The following is a 25052-nucleotide window of genomic DNA, read 5'->3' as shown; positions in this document are numbered from 1 at the left end:
TTATTCCTTCATCTCTTTGTTCTTGGAATTCCTTTTCCATTTAGGAGGTTTCTACTTAAATTTAAAATGTCTGAGATAATTAAAACTTAGTTATCCCTAAGCTTTGTCTAACTAGAAGATATATTTTAAAAAACTAGGGACCATGTCCTTAACTAGACTTATCCTGGTGATCATTTTGTATTGTATAGAAATACCAAGTCACTGCCAGGAACTAACATAGTGTTGTAGGTCAATTACACTTCAAAAACAAACAAACAAACTCATAGAAAAAGAGATCAAATTTGTGGTTACCAGAGTTGGGGGGTAGAGGGAGGTGGAACTGAATAAAGGCAGTTAAAAGACACAAACTTACAGTTATAAGATAAATAAGTACTAGGGATGTAATGTACAACATGATAAATATAATCAACACTGCCATACATTATATATGAAAGTTAAGAGAGTAAATCCTAAGAGTTCTCATCACAAGGAAAAAGATTTTTTTCTTTTTCTTCAATTTTATATCTGTAGATGAGACAATGGATATTCACTAAACTTACTGTGACAGTCATTTCATGTTGTATGTAAGTAAAATCGCTATGCGGTACACGTTAAACTTATGCAGTGCTGTATGTCACTTATATCTCAATAAAACTAGAAGGAGATAAATAAATAAAAGTAGGGACCATGTCTTATTTTTTGTACCTTCCTCACTGTCTGTTAGTGTTGGGTACTTATTAGGCGTTAAATAAGTATTTGGCAAATGGGATATTTGGAGAATATTATGCATTTTTATGAATTGCTGGAGAAATGCTTTGGTCAGCAAGAACAGTTACTATTGTGGGAGTTTAGTTCACTGTGAGTCTAACCCCAGGTTACACTTGCCCCTGTTTCGTAGCTCTGCCAGTACAGGGTGGGAAAACACCACCACCACAGTGAAACCAGAACAGATCCCCACCCTGTTCTTCTCTGGTCACTCTCAGCAGAGTATCTTCAAAAAAAAATAATAAAGTTATAGGGTGCTCTCCTCACAGCTCAGGCCCAGGCTGTGACAGGGTAAGAGCTTTCTCTGTGACCCCCTGTGCTGCACCACAGGCTGCGCCCCGCTACAGCCAGGTAACTTGCACTGTCAATAGGGGTCCTGGAAAGCATCTCCCCTTCCGAGGCCCCAGTCCCCTGTGTGGAGAGGAAAGCCTTCCCTGCATGGCAGACCACTGAGCCCAGTTTGCATTGCCTTCCCAGCTGTCAGTTCCAGCCCAGCCTTTTATTCACAAAAGTTTCAGGGAAATATGGTGCTGGTTCATTCCTAAATGAATGAGTTCTTTGACTTTGGCTTGAGTAGAATATTGCATTCTCATATTTAATTTAACGAAGTCCACATTTCAGAAAAACCAAAAAACTGGCGTATGGGGCTAAACCAGGGGTATGGCACCTTGTGAAGTGACTCTAAAGGGAGCCCTGAGGAGGTAGGGTGACAACATGGGGTAAAATATTGAATGCTTCCCCAAGTGTCCCCCACATCTTTCCTTAACCTTTTTTCCCTTTTCCATCTTTTTATTCACGTGCTTGGGAAAAGTATTTCTGTTCCTTTCGGTGGAAAATAGTTGCTATCACCAACGTATATGCAGCAGGTCTTTACGGAGTAAGTTCTGTGTCAGCTCCTCTAACAGTATCAGAAGGGAAGGGAGTGGTCATGCCAGGCAGAGGGGATTGTGTTTGTGGTATCGTGGAATCTGGTCACTATCTGTGGGGATCAGAAAGGCCGTTTGGCTGGACGCAGCCTGGGCGCAGTTAATCATCGGATGGAGTGGCAGAGGGGTATTTATCTTGTAAGCAGCTGAGCCCTCCTGGACACATATTGTCTTGGGTTTGTCTCTCCTCATCTAGAGCCCTTCATTACTCACCTACAAACGCTGTCACCGAGCCCAGCAGCTATGATGATCGGCTTCCTCAGTACTCCTGACATAAATAAAAAGGAAAAATCTTTTCAGTACTATATCTTCAAGATTTTTTATAAGAAGGAGAGAAGGACAGATAATGGAGTTGATTTTCTATTCTGAAATGTAAGAAATGTTGTGGTTCAGTAGTGTTAAAGAAGTTTCTTTTTGTTTAAAGTGAAACTTAATAAGCTTTTTACCTCCAAGTAATTAGCATTTTCTGGCTTTGTTCTTGTTTGAGAAATACCTCAAATAGTGTGGAGATGAGATATGTATTTATTCCCTTACAGATAATCATAAATTACTCCTCTCTCTCTCTCTCTCCCCTCCCCCAATACTGAATCAGTCTCATCAATAAATTAATATATTATAGTATTTCCCATTGAACGAAATAGAACTCACCTTTGACCCCATGCTTCTCTTCCATGTTCACCCCCTGGTTCTCCTCTCTCAGTATAATTCCTGGGAAGAGGAGCCTCTGTCTTCCCACTTCCCGTTCTTCTTTACCCAGTGTCTTTGACTTTGCAGTATCGCTCTGCACAGTCTGATTATGCCCCTTCTAGAAACACTTCCCTGACTCAACTTACCATTTCACCGCCTCCTCACTGTTTACCCTGGCTCTCTTCCCTGCCCCTCAGAGTTGGATGTCCCAGACCGTGGACTTTGTATTAGTTTTCTCCTGCAGGGTAACAGATTGCCACAAATTTAGCAGCTTTAACCACACAAATGTGTTACCTCAGTGTCCCCGTGGGTCAGGAGTCAGGGTACAGGTTAGCTGGCTTCTGTGCTCAGAGTCTCATCAGGCTGAAGTCAGGTGTTGCCAAGACTGTGATCTCATCTGAGGCTCGGGGTCCTCTTCACGTTGTCATGTCCTCATCTGGGTAGAATTCAGTTCCTTGCAGTCATAGGACTGAGGTCCATTGTTTTCTTGGTGACGGTTAGCCAGAGGTGGTTCTCCCCTCCTCTAGGCCACCGTCAGGTCCTAGCCATGTGGCTTTGTCATAACACACAGCTCACTTCTTCAAAGCCAGCAGTCTGCCGGGACTGGGTTTCATAAAGTGGGACCTGATCAAGGGGATTGCCTGTCTCGTTGTGTAATGTAACCCAATCAAAGGAGTAACTATCTCACCACATTCACAGGTCCTATCCAGACCCAAGGGAAGGAATTTTGTAGGCATGCGCACCACGAGGCAGCATCTTGAGAGCTTCTCAGGATTCTGCCCCTCACAGACCTTTTCCTCCATCTGTACCGAACTCCCAATGTCGTGGCATCTACTTCCGTGGCTCTCAATATCACTTAGATATTCTCACTCCCAGTTTACAGACTCATATACAACTGCCTGCAAATTATCTCCACTTGGATGCCTGTTGGGCATCTCTGACTTGAAATCACCAAAACGGAACAATTGATTCCTTTGTGTCAGGATTATCTTTGGTTGGATATAATAGAAACTTGACTAGGTCCCTTAAACAAGTGAGAGATTAATAATTCTCACATTCAAAGAAAACTAAAAGCAGGCAGTCCAAGTTGATGTATCGATTCTGTAATATCTATGTTCCAAGCTCCTTTTATCTTTCTGCTTCACCATCTTTACTTTAGCATGTGACTTTCACCCTCTGGTTACAACATAGCTGCTGTCCCTCCAGGCATTGTTTCCATATTTCTGGCAGAAAGAAGGGCCAGTTTCTCTTTTTCAGGAAAACAGGAACCCACCCAGTGGACTTAAACTACATTTCATTAACAACTCTGTCACATTATAAAGGAACCTGGGAAATCAAGATTTTTTTTTTTTAAGAAGATATTGGGGGTAGGAGTTTATTTATTTATTTATTTATTTTTGCTGTGTTGGGTCTTTGTTTTTGTGCGAGGGCTTTCTCTAGTTGTGGCAAGCGGGGGCCACTCTTCATCGCGGTGCGCAGACCTCTCACTATCGCGGCCTCTCTTGTTGCGGAGCACAGGTTCCAGACGCGCAGGCTCAGTAGTTGTGGCTCACGGGCCCAGTTGCTCCGCGGCATGTGGGATCCTCCCAGACCAGGGCTCGAACCCGTGTTCCCTGCATTAGCAGGCAGATTTCCAACCACTGTGCCGCCAGGGAAGCCCGTAAATCAAGATTTTTTTGCTTAGCATATTGGCCCTCTGAATGACACTGGTGTTTTTTTTTTTGCTTGTTTTGTTTTGTTTTATTTTACAAGAAGAAGGAGGGAGTGAATATTGGATAGGCAGCTTGCAGTATCAGCCATATCCCCACTGTGGTATTCGATTTTGCTGTAGGTGACGCTAGTACTAAAATAATGGTGACCTTAACAGTGAGATACACCTTTATTTCTCTCTCACATAAATATCTAAGGCCAGTGTGACAGTTTCATGGGCCGCAGGGACCCAGGCTTTCCTCTTGTGGTTTCCCTCTTCTCAACACAAGGCTTCCATCTCATGGTGGAAGGTGACTGCTCCAGGTCTAGCCGCTACATGGGCAAGTCAGCCAGCAGGAAGGAGGAAAGGAAAGAAGGAACAGTCCTTCCCTTTAAGAACACTTCCTGAAAGTTGCATAGACATGTCTGTTTACTTGCCTTTGTCCAGAATTCAGTCATATGGCCACACATAGCTTCCAGGGAGATTGGGAGATGTGTTCTTTATTCTGGGCGGTCAGCTCAAAATTAGGAGTTCTGTTCTACAGAAGAGAGGGACGGTGGATTTGGGGAGATAAATAGTGTTCTCTGCCACCTAGTCTAAACCTGGCATTCTACCACCTTTCATAAACAGGGCGCTGCCAGCTGAGGTCAAAGACCTACAACAGTCAAAGTCTTGGAGTCATTCTGATCACCTCCACTTTTCACCTACTCTGCAGCCTTCTGCTTCTCCCCACCTCCACTGCCACGACCATAGTCCACGTCACCGTCATCTTTTGCCTGGACTCCTACAGGAGCTGGTGACTGGTCTCCTTGCTTTGATTCCACCCCCTTACAGTCCATCTTGTTCATAGAATCTAGCACGAGCTCTTTAAAGTAAAAATTTTATCAGATCATTCCCTTGCTTAAGACATTCAATTTGCTTCCCATGTAAAATGATAAGCATATTCCCTCTGCGGCCTGCAAGGCCCTACAGTGTCTGATGCTGCACCTCTCTGAACCGTCTCCTCCTTGCTGAGTTTGGAACACCAGGCTCGGCCCTCCCTTTCCATTGCTGCCTCTGCTGCAGTGTCCCTTCTCCAGCTCCTAACCCTGGCTCCCTCCCAGCATGATTCAGGTGCTTCCTGAGACATTCTCACCTCACACAGTCATTTCCCCAGCTGCCCCCCAGCGCACACCCCCATCTGTTACTCTCTGCCCTCACCCTGTTTTATTAACATGTTTATTATTTTTTCATCCATTTCCTGGTATGCAAGCCCCATGAAGGCAGGAGTGTCCCTAACACATAGGAGGAGCTTGGTGTCTTCTGTTCCGTGACCTTCCTCAGGGGCTCTTTCTTTACCCTAGAACTTATTTTTTCTGATAAACAAAAGAATAATGTACTTTAACAAATCCTAAATTTATCCATCTTCTCCATACTATCTGCTACATGGAATCTACCTTCTTCCTGGAGGTTTTTGTTTTAACCTAGACTGATAGTTCTCTAGGCCTGCTGTGCTCAGCTGCCCTTGGGTTTCCCTTCCCCATGCCGATGGGGTAGAGCTATGAGTCCTGATCCTATTTTCCCTCTTCCTTGGTTTAATTTCTCAGTTTTCCAGAATTACATGCTCAAATTTGGGTAAAAGAAGGCATGGGAGGTAAACTTTCTCTCACACTTAATTGATGATATTCTGGTTATAAAAATCCACGTCAAATTGGATCTTTGGAGCACTGATCTTCTAGCATCCATTGTTGCTGGTGACAAGTCAGTTGCCAATGCAGTTCTGCTTCCTTTGTTTGCCAGCTAATGTTCTTCCCTCTGTCTTCTCTCTGTCCTTAATATTCTGAAATCTCAACAGATAAATGTCAGTAAATGTGGATCCTTTTTTGTACATTATGCTGGTACTCAGTAGGTCCTTAGTCTGAAGACATATATTAGGTCCTATAAAAATTGCTTTTCTTTGAAAATGTCTTCTATTCTTTATGAAAGGCTTATTACTTTCATATTAAATCTCCTAAATTAATCCTATATGTGTTTTATCTTTTCACCTACCCTTTCTCTCATTTTGTTTATTCTACACTTTGAGAGACTTCCATCATTTTATATTCTACCTCCTTTTTTTTTTTTTTTTTTTTTTCCCGGTACGCGGGCCTCTCACTTTTGTGGCCTCTGCCATTGCAGAGCACAGGCTCCGGACGCGCAGGCTCAGCGGCCATGGCTCACAGGCCCAGCCGCTTCGCGGCATGTGGGATCTTCCTGGACCGGGGCACGAACCCGTGTCCCCTGCATCAGCAGGCGGACTCTCAACCACTGCGCCACCAGGGAAGCCCTACCTCTTTTACCTTATTTCTCTGTCATGTTTTTTTAATTTCTGTAATCTCTTTCTTCTTCTCTGATGGTTTCTTTTTCATAACAACCTGTTCTTGGTTTTTTTAAAAATCTGTTCTTGTTTTATAGAAGCAATATCTTCTCAAATCTCCCTGCAGATATTAAAGATCTCTTCTGTTATTTGATTTCTCTGTTTCCTTTAGGATTAATTGTTCCATTTGTTTTTCTTGTCCTTTCTCTTTCATAGTGCTGGCTTTCCTATGAAAGTGATCTTTGATTGCCCATCCAATTATCCTGGGTATTTGTCACTGGTTCCTCTGCTTTGGGTACATAAGTCTGGTCCCTCTGTAGGGTGTGTCAACTTAAGGGCTTCATTATAGGGAATGAGGGTAGAGAGACAGATATTAGGCTGGGCACCCCATGAAAACCAGAATGACTAGAATGGAAAATATCCTTCTTCAACCCAAACACTTCACTCAGTTTCTTTAGGAACACTGACCCTTTTTTACTGGGTGAGGGTGTGCATGCTTAGGGATGACACTGGGCTGCTAGTCATCTCTGTGGTCTTTGGCACAGGCTAGGGCATAGACTGATCCCTCTTCTCATTCCCTCCTCTTAACGCCAGTCCTGAGCACAGAGCCTCTCAGGCTGCTGAGAAGATTGATGTCCAGACCCTTTGTAGTCCCTTCCTGAGGAGGTCTGGGATGAGGCTTCCTCTGCTCCAGTGTTTTCTTTAGATCGTGCTCCTGCTTTCTGTCTTTTAGAAAGCTATTAATCTCTTGCTTGGATAGCGCCTTCCTCCCTGTCCTGTTCTCTGTGTTGTTCTGAGGCCTATTCTCTTTGGCCTTTTTCTTTTTTTAATATCTACCAGGACTGAATTCAGGTATATGAAACAGGAAGTCCAAATACCAGTAACCTTCCAAAAAGAGTAAGGGGGGCTATTTTTTTCCTCTTAAAAAGCAAGTCTGGAGGCGGGCAGTCTGGGGTGTTGTGGCAGCTCCAGGCAGTGTGCAGGCACCGACTCCTTTTTTCTGCTTGGTCATCTGGACACCTGTCTTCCATCCTAAGAGTTGCCTCATGGTGGCAAACGGTCACAGCAGCTCCAGCCATCATAGTTGCATTCTAGGCAGGAAGGGGTGAAAGGGGAGTAGTATAGAAGGTACCAGCTAGCTGAGTCTGTTCCACTTTAAAAGAGATTTTATGGAACACTTTTCTCAGTGATTTCTGATTACCTTTGGCCTCCACTCTCTGCAAGGGGGTGTGGGAAATTTAGCTTTTTAAGCTGAATTTAGCTGAATGCAGTATTGTTTCCAATAATTTAGGAGTTTGATGAGGAAGACAAGGAGGATAGATTTGGGCTTGCAGCTAATACTTTCATAGTGTTCTGTTAGTGGCGCTTTGGGTATGGAGGAAGAAGGCAAGCATGGGCTCAGCCTAATGTCTTGAGACAAGTGCTCATCTTTGAAATGCACAAAGACCCCTTTTTCATAGTATGCAACAAATTTCAGCTTACAGTGATTAATGAAGATATACTTATGTATGAGAACTTTTTTTATTAGTTTTAGATGCTGGGGTTTAGCTGTGTACGTTTTCTTATAGGTCATTATGCCATTTCTTTGCATGTGTAGTAAAGGAGCAGTCTCAGTTAAGTTTTCCAACTTTTTACTCAGAGCATTAAAAGTCTTTCCATTTTAGAGGCAGTATGTTAGCTTCGTCTGTGTTACCACTGTAACAATTTAGCATAAACTTAGTGGCTTAAAACAACAGAAATTTATTATCTTATACCTCTCAAGGTCAGAAATCCAAATTGAGTTTCACTGGGCTAAAGTTAAGGTATCAATGGGCTATAGGAGACAATTCATTCCTTTCCCTTTTCCGGCTTCCATAGGTCAGCGGGGCTCATGACCCTTCCTCCATCACCTAAGCCAGTCATGTAGCATCTTCCAGTCTCTTCCTGACCCTGGTCCTCGTGCCTCCCCCTGATAAATCAGGATCCTTACGATTACATTGAGCCCACCTGGATAATCTAGGGTAATCTCTCCGTTATTAGACACTTAATTTAATCAGATATATAAAGTACTTGGCCCTGTAAGGTAATATTCACAGATTTAGGATGTGGATGTGGTAGGTAGGATGCACCTGTGACAGGCAGCTCTAACTCAACGTCCGATAGAATTTTCCTTTATCTATATAGTCCCTTAAGACTGCTGCCCAGAAAGGCTTAGCTGAGAACCGTCACTCAGTTTTCATGAACAAAATTTAGACCTAATGCTTAGGAATTTTGGAAGGATCAGTCTTTTCTTTTTAGAACTTTTTTTTTTTTTTTTTTTTTTTTTTTTTTTTTTTTTTTTTTTTTTTTTTTGCTGTACGCGGGCCTCTCACTGCTGTGGCCTCTCCCGTTGCGGAGCACAGGCTCCGGACACACAGGCTCCGCGGCCATGGCTCGCGGGCCCAGCCGCTCTGCGGCATGTGGGATCTTCCGGGATCGGGGCACGAACCCGTGTCCCCTGCATCGGCAGGCGGACTCTCAACCACTGCGCCACCAGGGAAGCCCAGAACTTTTTTTTTTAATAGAACTTTTTTTAATAGAACTTTTAAGAAACTCTCCATATGATGTGGTCTAGTTCATATGGCATTTCCAGGGATGATGGTTATAAACAATTGCATTCTGTTTTCCTTTTTTATGTGAAAAATATGTAGAAAGACTTTTCATCAGAAAAGTACTTCTTCCAACTAAAATTTTGTTGTATTAATTGATTTTGGAAATTATAAACTTCTATACTTCCTTTATAATTCATTTACTGAACTCTTAATTCTTCAGGAAAAATAGTTCCCATCTGAAATGCCAGATGACGTATAACAATAACAACAACTACCAAAACACAGAACTCTTGTCCTGAAACCTGAACATTTAGGACAGATAAAGAAAGATTTTTTTTTTTTTTGCGGTACGCGGGCCTCTCACTGTTGTGGCCTCTCCCGTTGTGGAGCATAGGCTCCGGACGCGCAGGCCCAGCGGCCATGGCTCACGGGCCCAGCCGCTCCATGGCATGTGGGATCTTCCCGGACCGGGGCACGAACCCGTGTCCCCTGCCTCGGCAGGCGGACTGTCAACCACTGCACCACCAGGGAAGCCCAAGAAAGAATTTTTGATGAAATTTCAGTGTATATATATTTTCCTCTATCTTTTTATTGGAGATAGCAGTGGTTCACTTCCTTTTATTGGCTTTTCCCTCAAATAATGTCATTAAAATTAAAACACATTTTCTATGTTTTTTCTGTCTTTATAGCTTAAGAAATGTATTAAAACTCCAGAAATCCCTTCCAAACATGTTCGTAACTGGGTCCCAAAAGTCTTGGAACAACGACGACAAGGTTTAGAAACATATTTACAGGTAAGATGTGTTTAGATCCTCAATTAATGTAGCTTAAAGAGTCATATATCTCAATATTTTTTTCTCACAACTTATGGTTAAGATACAGAGTATATCAAGCAACCAAACATTCTGAGTGACAAGAAAGTTTGAAATTATAAATATGTTGTTGGTTGGTTCTTTTAGCTTTAGTTAAGTTCTATTTAAAATTGGTTATATGGATTCGGGAAGTGAAAAATTAGTATAAAAGTAAAAATGGATGCAGAGGGGTCTGTTCGTTTTTTTGTTCAGCCCTACAAATTACTTTCTGTTTTCTGTTTTCCCCTCCAAGATTTGCTGCTTCTTCATAGCATTCCCAGCCTTTAGGTGTTGAGTGTTGGGGAGATAATGAGAGAAACTGCATTTTCACTGGGCCTGGCTGGTACACCTATGGAATCAAATTGAGAACGAGTATATAAAAATTACTTCTGTTGAAGTGCCAACTTCTTTGAAAATTAAAATGTATGTTTTTAAAAGAAAGCAGAGGATGCTCTTTTCTGTAGCTAAGAGGAGCAAAGAGAACTACCTAAGTAAGATAAGACAAAGCAGTCTGTCTGCCAGGTGACAGAAAAAGCAAAAGGAAAGCGTGAGGTGGTGTCAGCTTCTCTGAGTTTTAAAACAAAAAGGGCTAGTGGCCTCAGGTGAATATTCAGTGTAGTCATCATTAATCCAAAGAGCACTGCATGAGGCAAGTGCTAAGAGAAGGGTTGGGGGGCTGTGGGAGCCTTGTGTTCACCAGGACACGTGCGTCCACTTGAGGGGCTGACGCATGAGACTGACTGAGGTGAGCATGGCCAGGAAGGAAGGGGTGGGGAATCTTGACTCTCAAAAAATGAAGAGCTGGACATCACCTCGGAGTTCTGAGTTTACCGCGATGATCTATCTAAGACATGTTGCATCAAAGAAGTCGGCAGCCATGACTGTGCTCATCCATTGCTATCTTCGTTGCCCCTTTCAGCATTAACCCTTGGTGGATTTTCTTTGGGTGGGCAGCTGTGGACTGTGTGAAGCCTTATGCTATGTCCTCTACAGAGCTTTTCTGGTTGGTTGTGCCTGAATGACTAGTAACTAGAAGCTGAGGAGAAGCTGTCACCACAGGCTTGTACTTAGCGATCAGTTCACAGGACTCTCTCCCAGTAGAAAGATGCCCAGAGTCCATCTGGTCTCCTGCAGTTTTCTTGGTCTTTACAGTATTCAAATAGGAAAGCTGACATGTGGAGGCCCTCTGAACCACAGAGTAAGGCTCTCTTCACTGCCTTTGTTCTTCTGCTTTGGGACGTGGTGGATGGATCCTTCACTGCCTCTCCCTGGCAGTGAGAGATTAAAGGAAGTAGAGGCCACAAATGACAGGAAACTGTGTAGCCATGTGCCTTGAGACTCTGTATATGGAGCTATGAGACTTCCAGAGCCTCGGGCTACACTGCAGAGCAAAACCAAACCAAAAACGAGACATTAGATGTTGTATGCAAAGGGTAAAAATGCATGTTCTCTATAATTAAATGGAATAGGTAAACAATGCATTCTAATTTGTAAGCCAGATTTTCCACAGATATTGTATATCTTCAAGCTTTAGTTCTGAAGAAAGCTTTGCTCTTTTTCCTCCCATTGTATTTGACACATGACTCCCATTACTACTCAGTGTAAACATTTTAAGTTGTTTGTACTTTGGATATAAATATGTGGGTAAAATCATCTGGCATAGAGAGGAGTTTACAGTGACACTCAAACTGAGCTTAGAATGTTCTATTCTCAGAAACAGAGCTTGAAAGATGTGGTTGAAGGACTGAGAGGGCTTGTTTGCTCTTGTGCATTTAATATTCAGTTTGTTGTCAGTTAAGTCCTGAAGGAGTTCAAGGGCACTTTTTCTCTTCTCCCTCTTCCTCTTCTTCCCCCTGATTCTATTTGCATGCCCTGGGAGCCAAATGGAAGTTACAAAGATGAGTGTGGATGCTTGATCGACCGCCAGTGAAATGCAAACCCTGGCTTAGGTGTCATTTCTTGATAGCGTTTGGTGTTTAAGTCTCTTTGGAAGTAAGACAGTTATCACTGTTCCTTCTACTCACCTTTGTAACTCCAGTTAGAATCCCACTCACCCTCAGCACCAGTCTGAACCCCTGAGTTTAAGTGCCACTAGCACTTCTCAGCAGGCACTATCGTGCAGCGAATCCATCTCAGCTTGAGGTACATAGGATGGCCCTGTTCAGGCCCGTAAACCTAAGAAATTATTAATACCCTCAAGCCATAGCATCTTAAGCTCACAGGGAACTTAGACCTTATCTAGTCCAGCTTGTCTCCTGCCCTTCAATTAAGTTCATGATCATCCCTCTGGTCTCAGTTTACCACCCATAAAACAGGCAGATTAGCTCTTGGAAGGGCCAGAGAAAACTCTTCCTTTTGTTCAAGAAGCAACTAGTACACTCTAGACCATGGATGGATTCAAAACACATTTCCTAAGTTAGCCCACACTGCTCTTTTATTTTAGAGATGGAGAAACTGAAGTCTGGTGGAATTAAGAAATTTGCCTCACTTCCTAAGTATATTAGTTAAAGAGATGGGACTGGAATTTTAGTTTCTTAACTCCCAGTATAGGCTCTTTTTGTTATGCATTGTAGATTTTTTAAATCAGGAAAAAACTTTCAGCCTTGAGGTAGAGTTTTTCTTAAGGATATAATAATAAAAGTAAAGGAAAATATAATCATAAACCATCACAATTTAATCGGCTATCCCCAACTTCCTTGATCAATAGATTTTTTTTAATCTTTGATTTGAATATTTAGAATCCTTTGAAAATTATGAGTATACATCTGTTTTCTGTGTTAAGTCATCTGCATAGAAACAAAAGTCTTAAGAATAAATTAATTTGGTTTTCCCAAACTGATTTGACCATCAGACATGGTTTATATAATAGTTTTATCTCCTGGTTTGAAGTGACTTTCCACGTTTCCTGAGACCCCACTGAAACAAACGTATAAAAACTTAAAAAGGAGGGACTTCCCTGGTGGTGCAGTGGTTAAGAATCCACCTGCCAATGCAGGGGACACAGGTTCGAGCCCTGGTCCAGGAGGATCCCACATACTGCAGAGCAACTAAGCCCGTGTGTCACAACTACTGAAGCCTGCATGCCTAGAGCCCATGCTCCACAACAAGAGAAGCCACTGCAATGAGGAGCCCGCGCACCGCAATGAATAGTGGCCCCCACTTACCACAACTAGAGAAAGCCCGTGCACAGCAACAAAGACCCGACATAGCCAAAAATAAATAAATAAAATAAATAAATTTATTAAAAAAAAAGAAGTCATTAAAAAAAAAACACTTAAAAAGGAATAAACCCCAACAGTTAGGTGGTGGATGGGCAAGGAAAAGAGGGCCTCATCAAAGGAAGGAAACATTTTAACAGTTTCCTGGAAGATGGAATGTTCTGGGAGCATGTGAATAGATGCAACAAAGCAAAAAACAGGGCCCAGGCTCAGCCACAAGAGCTGCGGTGGGTGCGGGAGATGGCCTGCCCACAGCTGTGCTGGAGACGGAGCTTCTGGACCTAGAGCTGGCAGGTGAGGCCGAGGCCGAGGTGAGCAGTGAAACTGAACACACGTGGGTCATTCAAGATGTACACGTGGGACGGGTGCTCAGGCCACTTATTCTGTACAGAATACATCCTGATGTTTATGACCATGCCAAAAAAAGCGTAAGACTGTTTTCTTGAAAATAAAACAATACAACAAAACACTAAACAAAATGGCTGAGGAAAGCTAAAGCTTCTGATGTGGACATTAGGGCCCCCAAGTTGACAACCCCCTCCCCATCCCCTTACCTCAAGGAAAAGCCCACCATGTCTTTCTCACACTCAGAAGAAAGCCTGTGACGAGCACTCCTACTGACCTACTAGCAGAGGAAACGCACGGAAGCTGCTTTCGGCAGTGAGAGCTGATAACCAGGGGTCACCAGGCACTGAAGAAAAAGACCAAGATGAATGAAAGCACTGACCCTTCAGGAAGGAGATAAGTCAGAACACAGCATATGTCTTACAAATTGATTTGATATATCTAGAGAGCTTCTCAAAGGTATTACATCCAAAAGATGACACTAGGATACTATGTAAAAGGAACAATCGGAGAGCACATGGGAATTCTTAGAATTAGTTGTTTTCTCCAATGGAAAACATTCGGGAGTTGCTGTCTCTAGTTGGGAAACTGTTCCGTAGAGTACAGAGACAAAAGTTGCAACAGAAGACGAGACACAGAGGACCAGTTCAAGTCTAATGTCCTCTTTCATTCTGGAGGCCCAGAGAGAAAGAAAAGGGGAAAATACAAAAGTAGGGAAGAGAATCATCAAAAGAAAAAACACTTGAAACTTTCCCCAAACTGGAGGATATGGCACTTTACACAGACAAGGTTCCACAAGGACAGAGCACAACGAATGAAGAAACCCTCTGATGCCAGACATAACCTGGTAACGTTTCAGTACATCAGAGATGAAGCCCACAATCTTACAGAAAGAAAAAACAAATGGTCAGCAAGGTTGAGGTTCAGCTGTGGCTTCATTTATTTATTTGAGGCTGGTTTAATGGTCAGGTCCCTTGCCATTCTTCAGTAGTAGCTTTAAATTGCAAGCTCTTATAATTTTTAGACAAAGATTTTTCACGGAAACTTTGTGTACATCACTTGTGCTGTTTGTTGAAATAATGTGAATTTTATCCTTCTGAGAAAGGGACCCACATCTTATGTCACTTACTTAGGAAAAACAGTTATGTTTTCATCCTTTTCATAAGGAGTGAAAAATAATTAAATGTACAGTGAGTTTTGGGAGCTGAACAGGAATAGCTCATAGCAACTCATGACTAAAGATAATCGAAGCTAATATTAATCCCTAAAAAAAAGTCCATTCAAAGAAAACATTGCCACAGCTGGGGTTAAGCTGTTTTGTTAGACAGTAGATGCAGAGTGCTGTCTTCAGAAGACCCTACTGACCTGACTAGCCTGCCCCTCATTCATTATTTAAATTATACTATGCAGTATAATGTTCCATTTGGTCAGAAATCTGCACTGGATTAAACAGTATTGTATTTTTAACTTCTCCAGTAGTGCATGAAGCATCTGCTAAAATTGACCATGTGTGCTTGCAATATGTGTATTCTTGAATTCTTGAGTACAGTGAACTGTATAAAATCAGATGAAGTTTTTAAAGCAAATCTCTTACATCTTAACTTGGCTGCTTAATCTATAAGAAGAAAGGTATATTAAAAATTGCCACATGTTTTTACGATAAATGATATAGTTGGGCTTAGTTCAAACATCCATTTTTTTTTTAATAGATCTTTATTGGGGTATAATTGCTTCGCAATACTGTTAGTTTCTGTTGTACAACAAAGTGAATCAGCCATATGCATACATACATCCCCTCATTCCCTCCCTCTTGAGCCTCCCTCCCACCCTCCCTATCCCACTCTTCTAGCTGCTCATAAAGCACCCAGCTGATCTCCCTGTGCTATGCTGCTGCTTCCCACTAGCTATCTATTTTACATTTGGTAGTGTATATATGTCCATGACACTCTCTCACTTTGTCCCAGCTTACCCTTCCCCCTCCCTGTGTCCTCAAGTCCATTCTCTATATCTATGTATTTATTCCTGCCCTGCCACTAGGTTCATCAGTACCATTTTTTTTTAAAGATTCCATATATATGCGTTAGCATACGGTATTTGTTTTTCTCTTTCTGACTTACTTCATTCTGTATGTCATTCTCTAGGTCCATCCACCTCATTACAAATAACTCAATTTCATTTCTTTTTATGGCTGAGTAATATTCCATTGTATATATGTGCCACATCTTCTTTTTCCATTTATCTGTCGATGGACATTTAGGTTGCTTCCATGTCCTGGCTATTGTAAATAGTGCTGCAGTGAACATTGTGGTGCATGTGTCTTTTTGAATCGTGGTTTTCTCAAGGTATATGCCCAGTAGTGGGATTGCTGGGTCATATGGTAGTTCTATTTTTAGTTTTTAAGGAACCTCCATACTATTATCCACAGTGGTTGTATCAATTTACATTCCCACCAACAGTGCGGGAGGGTTCCCTTTTCACCACACCCTTTCCAGCATTTATTGTTTCTAGATTTTTTGATGATGGCCATTCTGACCAGTGTGAGGTAATAATACCTCATTGTAGTTTTGACTTGCATTTCTCTAATAATCAGTGATTTTGAACATCTTTTCATGTGCTTCTTGGCCATCTGTATGTCTTCTTTGGTGAAATGTCCATTTAGGTCTTCCACCCATTTTTTAATTGGGTTGTTTGTTTTTTTGATATTGAGCTCCATGAGCTGTTTATATATTTTGGAGATTAATCCTTTGTCCGTTGTTTCATTTGCAAATATTTTTGCCCATGCTGAGGGTTGTCTTTTCATCTTGCTTATGGTTTCCTTTGCTGTGCAAAAGCTTTAAAGTTTCATTAGGTCCCATTTGTTTATTTTTGTTTATATTTTCATTACTCTTAAGAGGTGGGTCAAAAAAGATCTTGCTGTGGTTATGTCAAAGAGTATTTTCCTATCTTTTCCTCTAAGCGTTTTATAGTGTCTGGTCTTACATTTAGGTCTTTAATCCACTTGGAGTTTATTTCTATGTATGCTGTTAGGTAGTGTACTAATTTCATTCTTTTACATGTAGCTGTCCAGTTTTCCCAGCACCACTTATTGAAGAGGCTGTGTTTTCTCCGTCATATGTTCTTGCCTCCTTTGTCATAAATTAGGTGACCATATGTGCATGGGTTTATCTCTGGGCTTTCTATCCTGTACCATTGATCTATATTTCTGTTTTCCTGCCAGTACCATACTGTCTTGATTACTGTAGCTTTGTAGTATAGTTTGAAGTCAGGGAGCCTGATTCTTCCAGCTCCATTTTTCTTTCTCAAGATTGCTTTGGCTATTCGGGGTCTTTTGTGTTTCCATACGAATTGTAAAATTTTTTGTTCTAATTCCGTGAAGAATGCCGTTGGTAGTTTGATAAGGATTGCATTGAATCTGTAGATTGCTTTGGGTAGTATAATCAGTTTCACAATATTGATTCTTCCAATCCAAGAACATGGTATATTTCTCCATCTGTTTATGTCATCTTTGATTTCTTTCATCAGTGTTTTATAGTTTTCTGAGTCCAAGTCTTTCACCTCCTTAGGTAGCTTTATTCCTAGTATTTTATTCTTTTTGTTGCGATGGTAAATGGGATTGGTTCCTTAATTTCTCTTTCTGATTTTTCGTTGTTAGTGTATAGGAATGCCACAGATTTCTATGCATTAATTTTGTATCCTGCAACCTTACCAAATTCATTGATTAGTTCTAGTAGTTTTATGGTAGCATCTTTAGGATTTTCTATGTATAGTATCATGTCATCTGCAAACAGTGACAGTTTTACTTCTTCTTTTACAATTTGTATTCCTTTTATTTCTTTTTTGTCTCTGATTGCCATGGCTAGGACTTCCAAAACTATGTTGAAAAAGAGTGACGAGAGTGGACATCCTTGTCTTGTTCCTGATCTTAGTGGAAATGCTTTCAGTTTTTCACCATTGAGTATGATGTTTGCTGTGGGTTTGTCATATATGGCCTTTATTATGTTGAGGTAGGTTCCCTCTATGCCCATTTTCTGGAGAGAGTTTATCATAAATGGGTGTTGAATTTTGTCTAAAGCTTTTTCTGTATCTATTGAGATGATTATATGGTTTTTATTCCTTAATTTGTTAATATTGTGTATCACATTGATTGATTTGCATATATTGGAGAATCCTTGCATCCCTGGGATAAATCCTACTTGATCATGGCGTATGATCCTTTTAATGTGTTGCTGGAATCTGTTTGCTAGTATTTCGTTGAGGGTTTTTGCATCTATGTTCATCCGAGATATTGGTCTATAATTTTCTTTTTCTGTGATACCTTTTTCTGGTTTTGGTATCAGGGTGATGGTGCCTTCGTGGAATGAATTTGGGAGTCTTCCTCCCTCTGCAATTTTTTGGAAGAGCTTGAGAAGAATAGGTGTTAGCTTTTCTCTAAATATTTGATAGAATTCACCTGTGAAGCCATCTGGTCCTGGACTTTTGTTTGTTGGAAGATATTTAATTATGGTTTCAATTTCATTACTTGGGATAGGTCTGTTTATATTTTCTAATTCTTCTTGGTTCAGTCTTAGAAAATTGTACTTTTCCAAGAATTTGTCCCTTTCTTCATGGTTGTCCATTTTATTGGCATATAGTTGTTTTTAATAGTTTCTTATAATTCTTTGTATTTCTGTGGTGTCAGTTGTGATTTCTCCTTTTTCATTTCTAATTTTATTTATTTGTGTCCTCTCCCTTTTTTCTGAGGGTTTATCAATTTTGTTTATGTTCTCAAAGAACCAGCTTTTAGTTTTATTGATCTTTGCTATTGTTTTTTTTTCGTTTTTATTTCATTTATTTCTGCTTGGATCTTTATGATTTCTTTCCTTCTACTGACTTTGGGTTTTCTTTGTTCTTCTTTCTCTAGTTGCTTTAGGTGTAGGGTTAGATTTTTTTTTTTTTTTTTTTTTTTTTTTTTTTTGTGGTATGCGGGCCTCTCACTGTTGTGGCCTCTCCCGTTGCGGAGCACAGGCTCCGGACGCGCAGGCCCAGCGGCCATGGCTCACGGGCCCAGCCGCTCCGCGGCATATGGGATCCTCCCAGACCGGGGCACGAACCCGTATCCCCTGCATCGGCAGGCGGACTCTCAACGACTGCGCCACCAGGGAGGCCCAGGGTTAGATTGTTTACTTGAGGTTTCTCTTGTTTCTTGAGGTGAGATTGAATTGCTGTAAACTTCCCTCTTAGAACTGCTTTTGCTGTGTCCCATAGGTTTTGGGTCATCGTGTTTTCATTGTCATTTGTTTCTATGTATTTTTTTATTTCTTCTTTGTTTTCTTCATTGATCTCTTGGTTATTTTGTAGTGCACTGTTTGCCTCCATGTATTTGTGTTTTTTACAGTTTTTTTCCTATAACTGATTTCCAGTCTCACAGTGTTGTGGTCAGAAAAGGTGATTGATACAATTTCAATTTTCTTAAATTTTCCGAGGCTTGATTTGTGACCCAAGATGTGATCTGTCCTGGAGAATGTTCCATGTGCACTTGAGAAGAAAGTGTATTCTGCCACTTTTGGGTGGAATGTTCTATAAATATCAATTAAATCCCTCTGGTCTATTGTATCATTTAAAGTTTGTGTTTCCTTATTTATTTTCTGTTTGGATGATCTGTCCATTGGTGTAAGTGGGGTGTTAAAGTCCCCTGCTATTATTGTGTTGCTGTCGATTTCCCCTTTCATTGTTGTTAGCATTTGCCTCATGTATTGAGGTGCTCCTCTGTTGGGTGCATAAACATTTATAACAGCCTTTATTTTAAAGTTTATTTTATCTGATACAAGTATTGCTACTCCAGCTTTCTTTTGATTTCTATTTGCATGGAATATCTTTTTCCATCCCTTCACTTTCAGTCTGTATGTGTCCGTAGGTCTGAAGTATGTCTCTTGTAGACAGCATATATATGGGTCTTGTGTTTGTGTCCATTCAGCCAGTCTGTGTCTTTTGGTTGGGGCATTTAATCCGTTTACATTCAAGGTTCTTATTGATATATATGTTCCTATTACCATTTTCTTAATTGTTTTGGGTTTGTTTTTTTGCGTCTTTTTCTTCTCTTGTGTTTCCTGCCTAGAGAAGTTTCTTTAGCATTTGTTGTAAAACTGGTTCGGGGGTGCTAAATTCTCTTAGCTTTTGCTTGTCTGAAAAGCCTTTGATTTCTCTGTCGAATCTGAATGAGATCCTTGCTGGGTAGAGTAATCTTGGTTGTAGGTTTTTCCCTTTCATCACTTTAAGTATATCCTGCCACTCCCTTCTGGCCTGCAGAATTTTTGCTGAAAAATCATCTGATAACCTTATGGGGATTCCTTTGTATGTTATTTTTTGTTTTTCCCTTGCTGCTTTTAATATTTTTTTCACTGAATTTAATTTTTATTAGTTTGATTATTATGTGTCTGGTGTGTTTTTCCTAGGGTTTATCCTGTATGGACTCTGTGCTTCCTGGACTTGGGTGACTATTTCCTTTCCCATATTAGGGAATTTTTCGACTATAATCTCTTCAAATATTTTCTCACACCCTTTCTTTTTCTCTTCTTCTTCTGGGACCTCTGTAATTCGAATGTTGGTGCATTTAGTGTTATCCCAGATATCTCTGAGATTGTCTTCAATTCTTTTCATTCTTTTTTTCTTTTATTTTTTAATAACAAATTTAGTCAGTTATACATATACATATGTTCCCATATCCCCTCCCTTTTGCGTCTCCCTCCCACCCTCCCTATCCCACCCCTGCAGGCGGTCAGAAAGCACCGAACTGATCTTCCTGTGCTATGCGGCTGCTTCCCACTAGCTGTCTATTTTACGATTGGTAGTGTATATATGTCCATGCCGCTTTTTCGCTTTGTCACAGCTTACCCTTCCACCTCCCCATATCCTCAAGTCCATTCTCTAGTAGGTCTGTGTCTTTATTCCTGTCTTACCCCTATGTTCTTCATGACATATTTTTTTCTTAAATTCCATATATATGTGTCAGCATACAGTATTTGTCTTTCTCTTTCTGACTTACTTCACTCTGTATGACAGACTCTAGGTCCATCCACCTCATTATAAATAGCTCAATTTCGTTTCTTTTTATGGCTGAGTAATATTCCATTGCATATATGTGCCACATCTTCTTTATCCATTCATCCGATGATGGACACTTAGGTTGTTTCCATCTCCGGGCTATTGTAAATAGGGCTGCTATGAACATTTTGGTACATGACTCTTTTTGAATTATGGTTTTCTCAGGGTATATGCCCAGTAGTGGGATTGCTGGGTCATATGGTAGTTCTATTTTTAGTTTTTTAAGGAACCTCCATACCGTTCTCCATAGTGGCTGTACCAATTCACATTCCCACCAGCAGTGCAAGAGTGTTCCCTTTTTTCCACACCCTCTCCAGCATTTATTGTTTCTAGATTTTTTGATGATGGCCATTCTGACTGGTGTGAGATGATATCTCATTGTAGTTTTGATTTGCATTTCTCTAATGAGTAAAGATGTTGAGCATCCTTTCATGTGTTTGTTGGCAGTCTGTATCTCTTCTGTGGAGAAATGTCTATTTAGGTCTTCTGCCCATTTTTGGATTGGGTTGTTTGTTTTTTTTGTTATTGAGCTGCATGAGCTGCTTATAAATTTTGGAGATTAATCCTTTGTCAGTTGCTTCATTTGCAAATGTTTTCTCCCATTCTGAGGGTTGTCTTTTGGTCTTGTTTATGGTTTCCTTTGCTGTGCAAAAGCTTTGAAGTTTCATTAGGTCCCATGTGTTTATTTTTGTCTTTATTTCCATTTCTCTAGGAGGCGGGTCAAAAAGGATCTTGCTGTGATTTATGTCATAGAGTGTTCTGCCTATGTTTTCCTCTAAGAGTTTGATAGTGTCTGGCCTTACATTTAGGTCTTTAATCCATTTTGAGCTTATTTTTGTATATGGTGTTAGGGAGTGATCTAATCTCATACTTTTACATGTCCCTGTCCAGTTTTCCCAGCACCACTTATTGAAGAGACTGTCCTTTCTCCACTGTACATTCCTGCCTCCTTTATCAAAGATAAGATGACCATATGTGCGTGGGTTTATCTCTGGGTTTTCTATCCTGTTCCATTGATCTATCTTTCTGTTTTTGTGCCAGTACCATACTGTCTTGATTACTGTAGCTTTGTAGTATAGTCTGAAGTCAGGGAGCCTGATTCCTCCAGCTCCATTTTTCGTTCTCAAGATTGCTTTGGCTATTCGGGGTCTTTTGTGTTTCCATACAAATTGTGAAATTTTTTGTTCTAGTTCTGTGAAAAATGCCGTTGGTAGTTTGATAGGGATTGCATTGAATCTGTAGATTGCTTTGGGTAGTAGAGTCATTTTCACAATGTTGATTCTTCCAATCCAAGAACATGGTACATCTCTCCATCTATTTGTATCATCTTTAATTTCTTTCATCAGTGTCTTATAATTTTCTGCATACAGGTCTTTTGCCTGCTTAGGTAGGTTTATTCCTAGATATTTTATTCTTTTTGTTGCAGTGGTAAATGGGAGTGTTTCCTTGATTTCACTTTCAGATTTTTCATCATTAGTGTATAGGAATGCCAGAGATTTCTGTGCATTAATTTTGTATCCTGCTACTTTACCAAATTCATTGATTAGCTCTAGTAGTTTTCTGGTAGCATCTTTAGGATTCTCTATGTATAGTATCATGTCATCTGCAAACAGTGACAGCTTTACTTCTTCTTTTCCGATTTGGATTCCTTTTATTTCCTTTTCTTCTCTGATTCCTGTGGCTAAAACTTCCAAAACTATATTGAATAAGAGTGGTGAGAGTGGGCAACCTTGTCTTGTTCCTGATCTTAGTGGAAATGGTTTCAGTTTTTCACCATTGAGGACGATGCTGGCTGTGGGTTTGTCATATATGGCCTTTATTATGTTGAGGAAAGTTCCCTCTATGCCTACTTTCTCCAGGGTTTTTATCATAAGTGGGTGTTGAATTTTGTCAAAAGCTTTCTCTGCATCTATTGAGATGATCATATGGTTTTTCTCCTTCAATTTGTTAATATGGTGTATCACGTTGATTGATTTGCATATATTGAAGAATCCTTGCATTCCTGGAATAAACCCCACTTGATCATGGTGTATGATCCTTTTAATGTGCTGTTGGATTCTGTTTGCTAGTATTTTGTTGAGGATTTTTGCATCTATGTTCATCAGTGATATTGGCCTGTAGTTTTCTTTCTTTGTGACATCCTTGTCTGGTTTTGGTATCAAAGGTGATGGTGGCCTCGTAGAATGAGTTTGGGAGTGTTCCTCCCTCTGCTATATTTTGGAAGAGTTTGAGAAGGATAGGTGTTAGCTCTTCTCTAAATGCTTGATAGAATTCGCCTGTGAAGCCATCTGGTCCTGGGCTTTTGTTTGTTGGAAGATTTTTTATCACAGTTTCAATTTCAGTGCTTGTGATTGGTCTGTTCATATTTTCTATTTCTTCCTGATTCAGTCTTGGCAGGTTGTGCATTTCTAAGAATTTGTCCATTTCTTCCAGGTTGTCCATTTTATTGGCATAGAGTTGCTTGTAGTAATCTCTCATGATCTTTTGTATTTCTGTAGTGTCAGTTGTTACTTCTCCTTTTTCATTTCTAATTCTATTGATTTGAGTCTTCTCCCTTTTTTTCTTGATGAGTCTGGCTAATGGTTTATCAATTTTGTTTATCTTCTCAAAGAACCAGCTTTTAGTTTTATTGATCTTTGCTATCGTTTCCTTCATTTCTTTTTCATTTATTTCTGATCTGATTTTTATGATTTCTTTCCTTCTGCTAACTTTGGGATGTTTTTGTTCTTCTTTCTCTAATTACTTTAGGTGCAAGGTTAGGTTGTTTATTCGAGATGTTTCCTGTTTCTTAAGGTAGGATTGTATTGCATAAACTTCCCTCTTAGAACTGCTTTTGCTGCATCCCATAGGTTTTGGTTTGTCGTGTCTCCATTGTCATTTGTTTCTAGGTATTTTTTAATTTCCTCTTTGATTTCTTCAGTGATCACTTCGTTATGAAGTAGTGTATTGTTTAGCCTCCATGTGTTTGTATTTTTTACAGCTCTTTTCCTGTAATTGATATCTAGTCTCATAGCATTGTGGTCAGAAAAGATACTTGATACAATTTAAATTTTCTTAAATTTACCAAGGCTTGATTTGTGACCCAAGATATGATCTATCCTGGAGAATGTTCCATGAGCACTTGAGAAAAATATGTATTCTGTTGTTTTTGGATGGAATGTCCTATAAATATCAATTAAGTCCATCTTGTTTAATGTATCATTTAATGCTTGTGTTTCCTTATTTATTTTCATTTTGGATGATCTGTCCATTGGTGAAAGTGGGGTGTTAAAGTCCCCTACTATGATTGTGTTACTGTCGATTTCTCCTTTTATGGCTGTTAATATTTGCCTTATGTATTGAGGTGCTCCTATGTTGGGTGCATAAATATTTACAATTGTTATATGTTCTTCTTGGATCGATCCCTTGATCATTATGTAGTGTCCTTCTTTGTCTCTTCTAGTAGTCTTTATTTTAAAGTCTATTTTGTCTGATATGAGAATTGCTACTCCAGCTTCCTTTTGGTTTCCATTTGCATGGAATATCTTTTTCCATCCCCTTACTTTCAGTCTGTATGTGTCTCTAGGTCTGAAGTGGGTCTCTTGTAGACAGCATATATATGGGTCTTGTTTTTGTATCCATTCAGCCAATCTGTGTCTTTTGGTGGGAGCATTTAGTCCATTTACATTTAAGGTAATTACCGATATGTATGTTCCTATTCCAATTTTCTTAATTGTTTTGGGTTCGTTATTGTAGGTATATTCCTTTTCTTGTGTTTCTTGCCTAGAGAAGTTCCTTTAGCATTTGTTGTAAAGCTGGTTTGGTGGTGCTGAACTCTCTCAGCTTTTGCTTGTCTGTAAACGTTTTAATTTCTCCATCAAATCTGAATGAGATCCTTGCTGGGTAGAGTAATCTTGGTTGCAGGTTTTTCTCCTTCATCACTTTAATTATGTCCTGCCACTCCCTTCTGGCTTGTAGAGTTTCTGCTGAGAGATCAGCTGTTATCCTGATGGGGATTCCCTTGTGTGTTATTTGTTGTTTTTGCCTTTCTGCTTTTAATATGATTTCTTTGTATTTAATTTTTGACAGTTTGATTAATATGTGTCTTGGCGTATTTCTCCTTGGATTTATTCTGTATGGGACTCTCTGTGCCTCCTGGACTTGATTAACTATTTCCTTTCCCATATTAGGGAAGTTTTCAACTATAATCTCTTCAACTATTTTCTCAGTCCCTTTCTTTTTCTCTTCTTCTTCTGGAACCCCTATAATTCGAATGTTGGTGCATTTAATGTTGTCCCAGAGGTCTCTGAGACTGTCCTCTGTTCTTTTCATTCTTTTTTCTTTATTTTGCTCTGCATCAGTTATTTCCACTATTTTATCTTCCACCTCACTTATCCGTTCTTCTGCCTCAGTTATTCTGCTATTGATCCCATCTAGAGTATTTTTCATTTCATTTATTGTGTTTTTAATCGATGCTTGATTCATCTTTAGTTCTTCTAGGTCCTTGTTAACTGTTTCTTGCATTTTGTCTATTCTATTTCCAAGATTTTGGATCATGGAAATAGAATCTTGGATCATCTTTACTATCATTATTCTGAATTCTTTTTCAGGTAGACTGCCTATTACC

The 25052-nt window shown here is 40.1% G+C and overlaps 1 protein-coding gene across 2 annotated transcripts in view; it reads left to right on the top strand.

Annotated features, from left to right (window-relative positions):
* Positions 1–25052, top strand: part of SNX24 (sorting nexin 24) — a 171136-nt gene that overhangs the window by 92377 nt on the left and 53707 nt on the right. For both annotated transcript variants that reach the window (XM_082620953.1, XM_082620952.1), the window contains one exon: positions 9642–9746. In XM_082620953.1, the coding sequence (XP_082477079.1) occupies positions 9642–9746 (105 nt within the window). The remainder of the gene's footprint in view (positions 1–9641; positions 9747–25052) is intronic.

This window comes from Mesoplodon mirus (assembly GCF_964341445.2).
Source record: "Mesoplodon mirus genome assembly, chromosome: 5".
Taxonomy (NCBI): domain Eukaryota; kingdom Metazoa; phylum Chordata; class Mammalia; order Artiodactyla; family Ziphiidae; genus Mesoplodon; species Mesoplodon mirus.
This window is presented reverse-complemented; position numbering and strand designations above follow the sequence as displayed.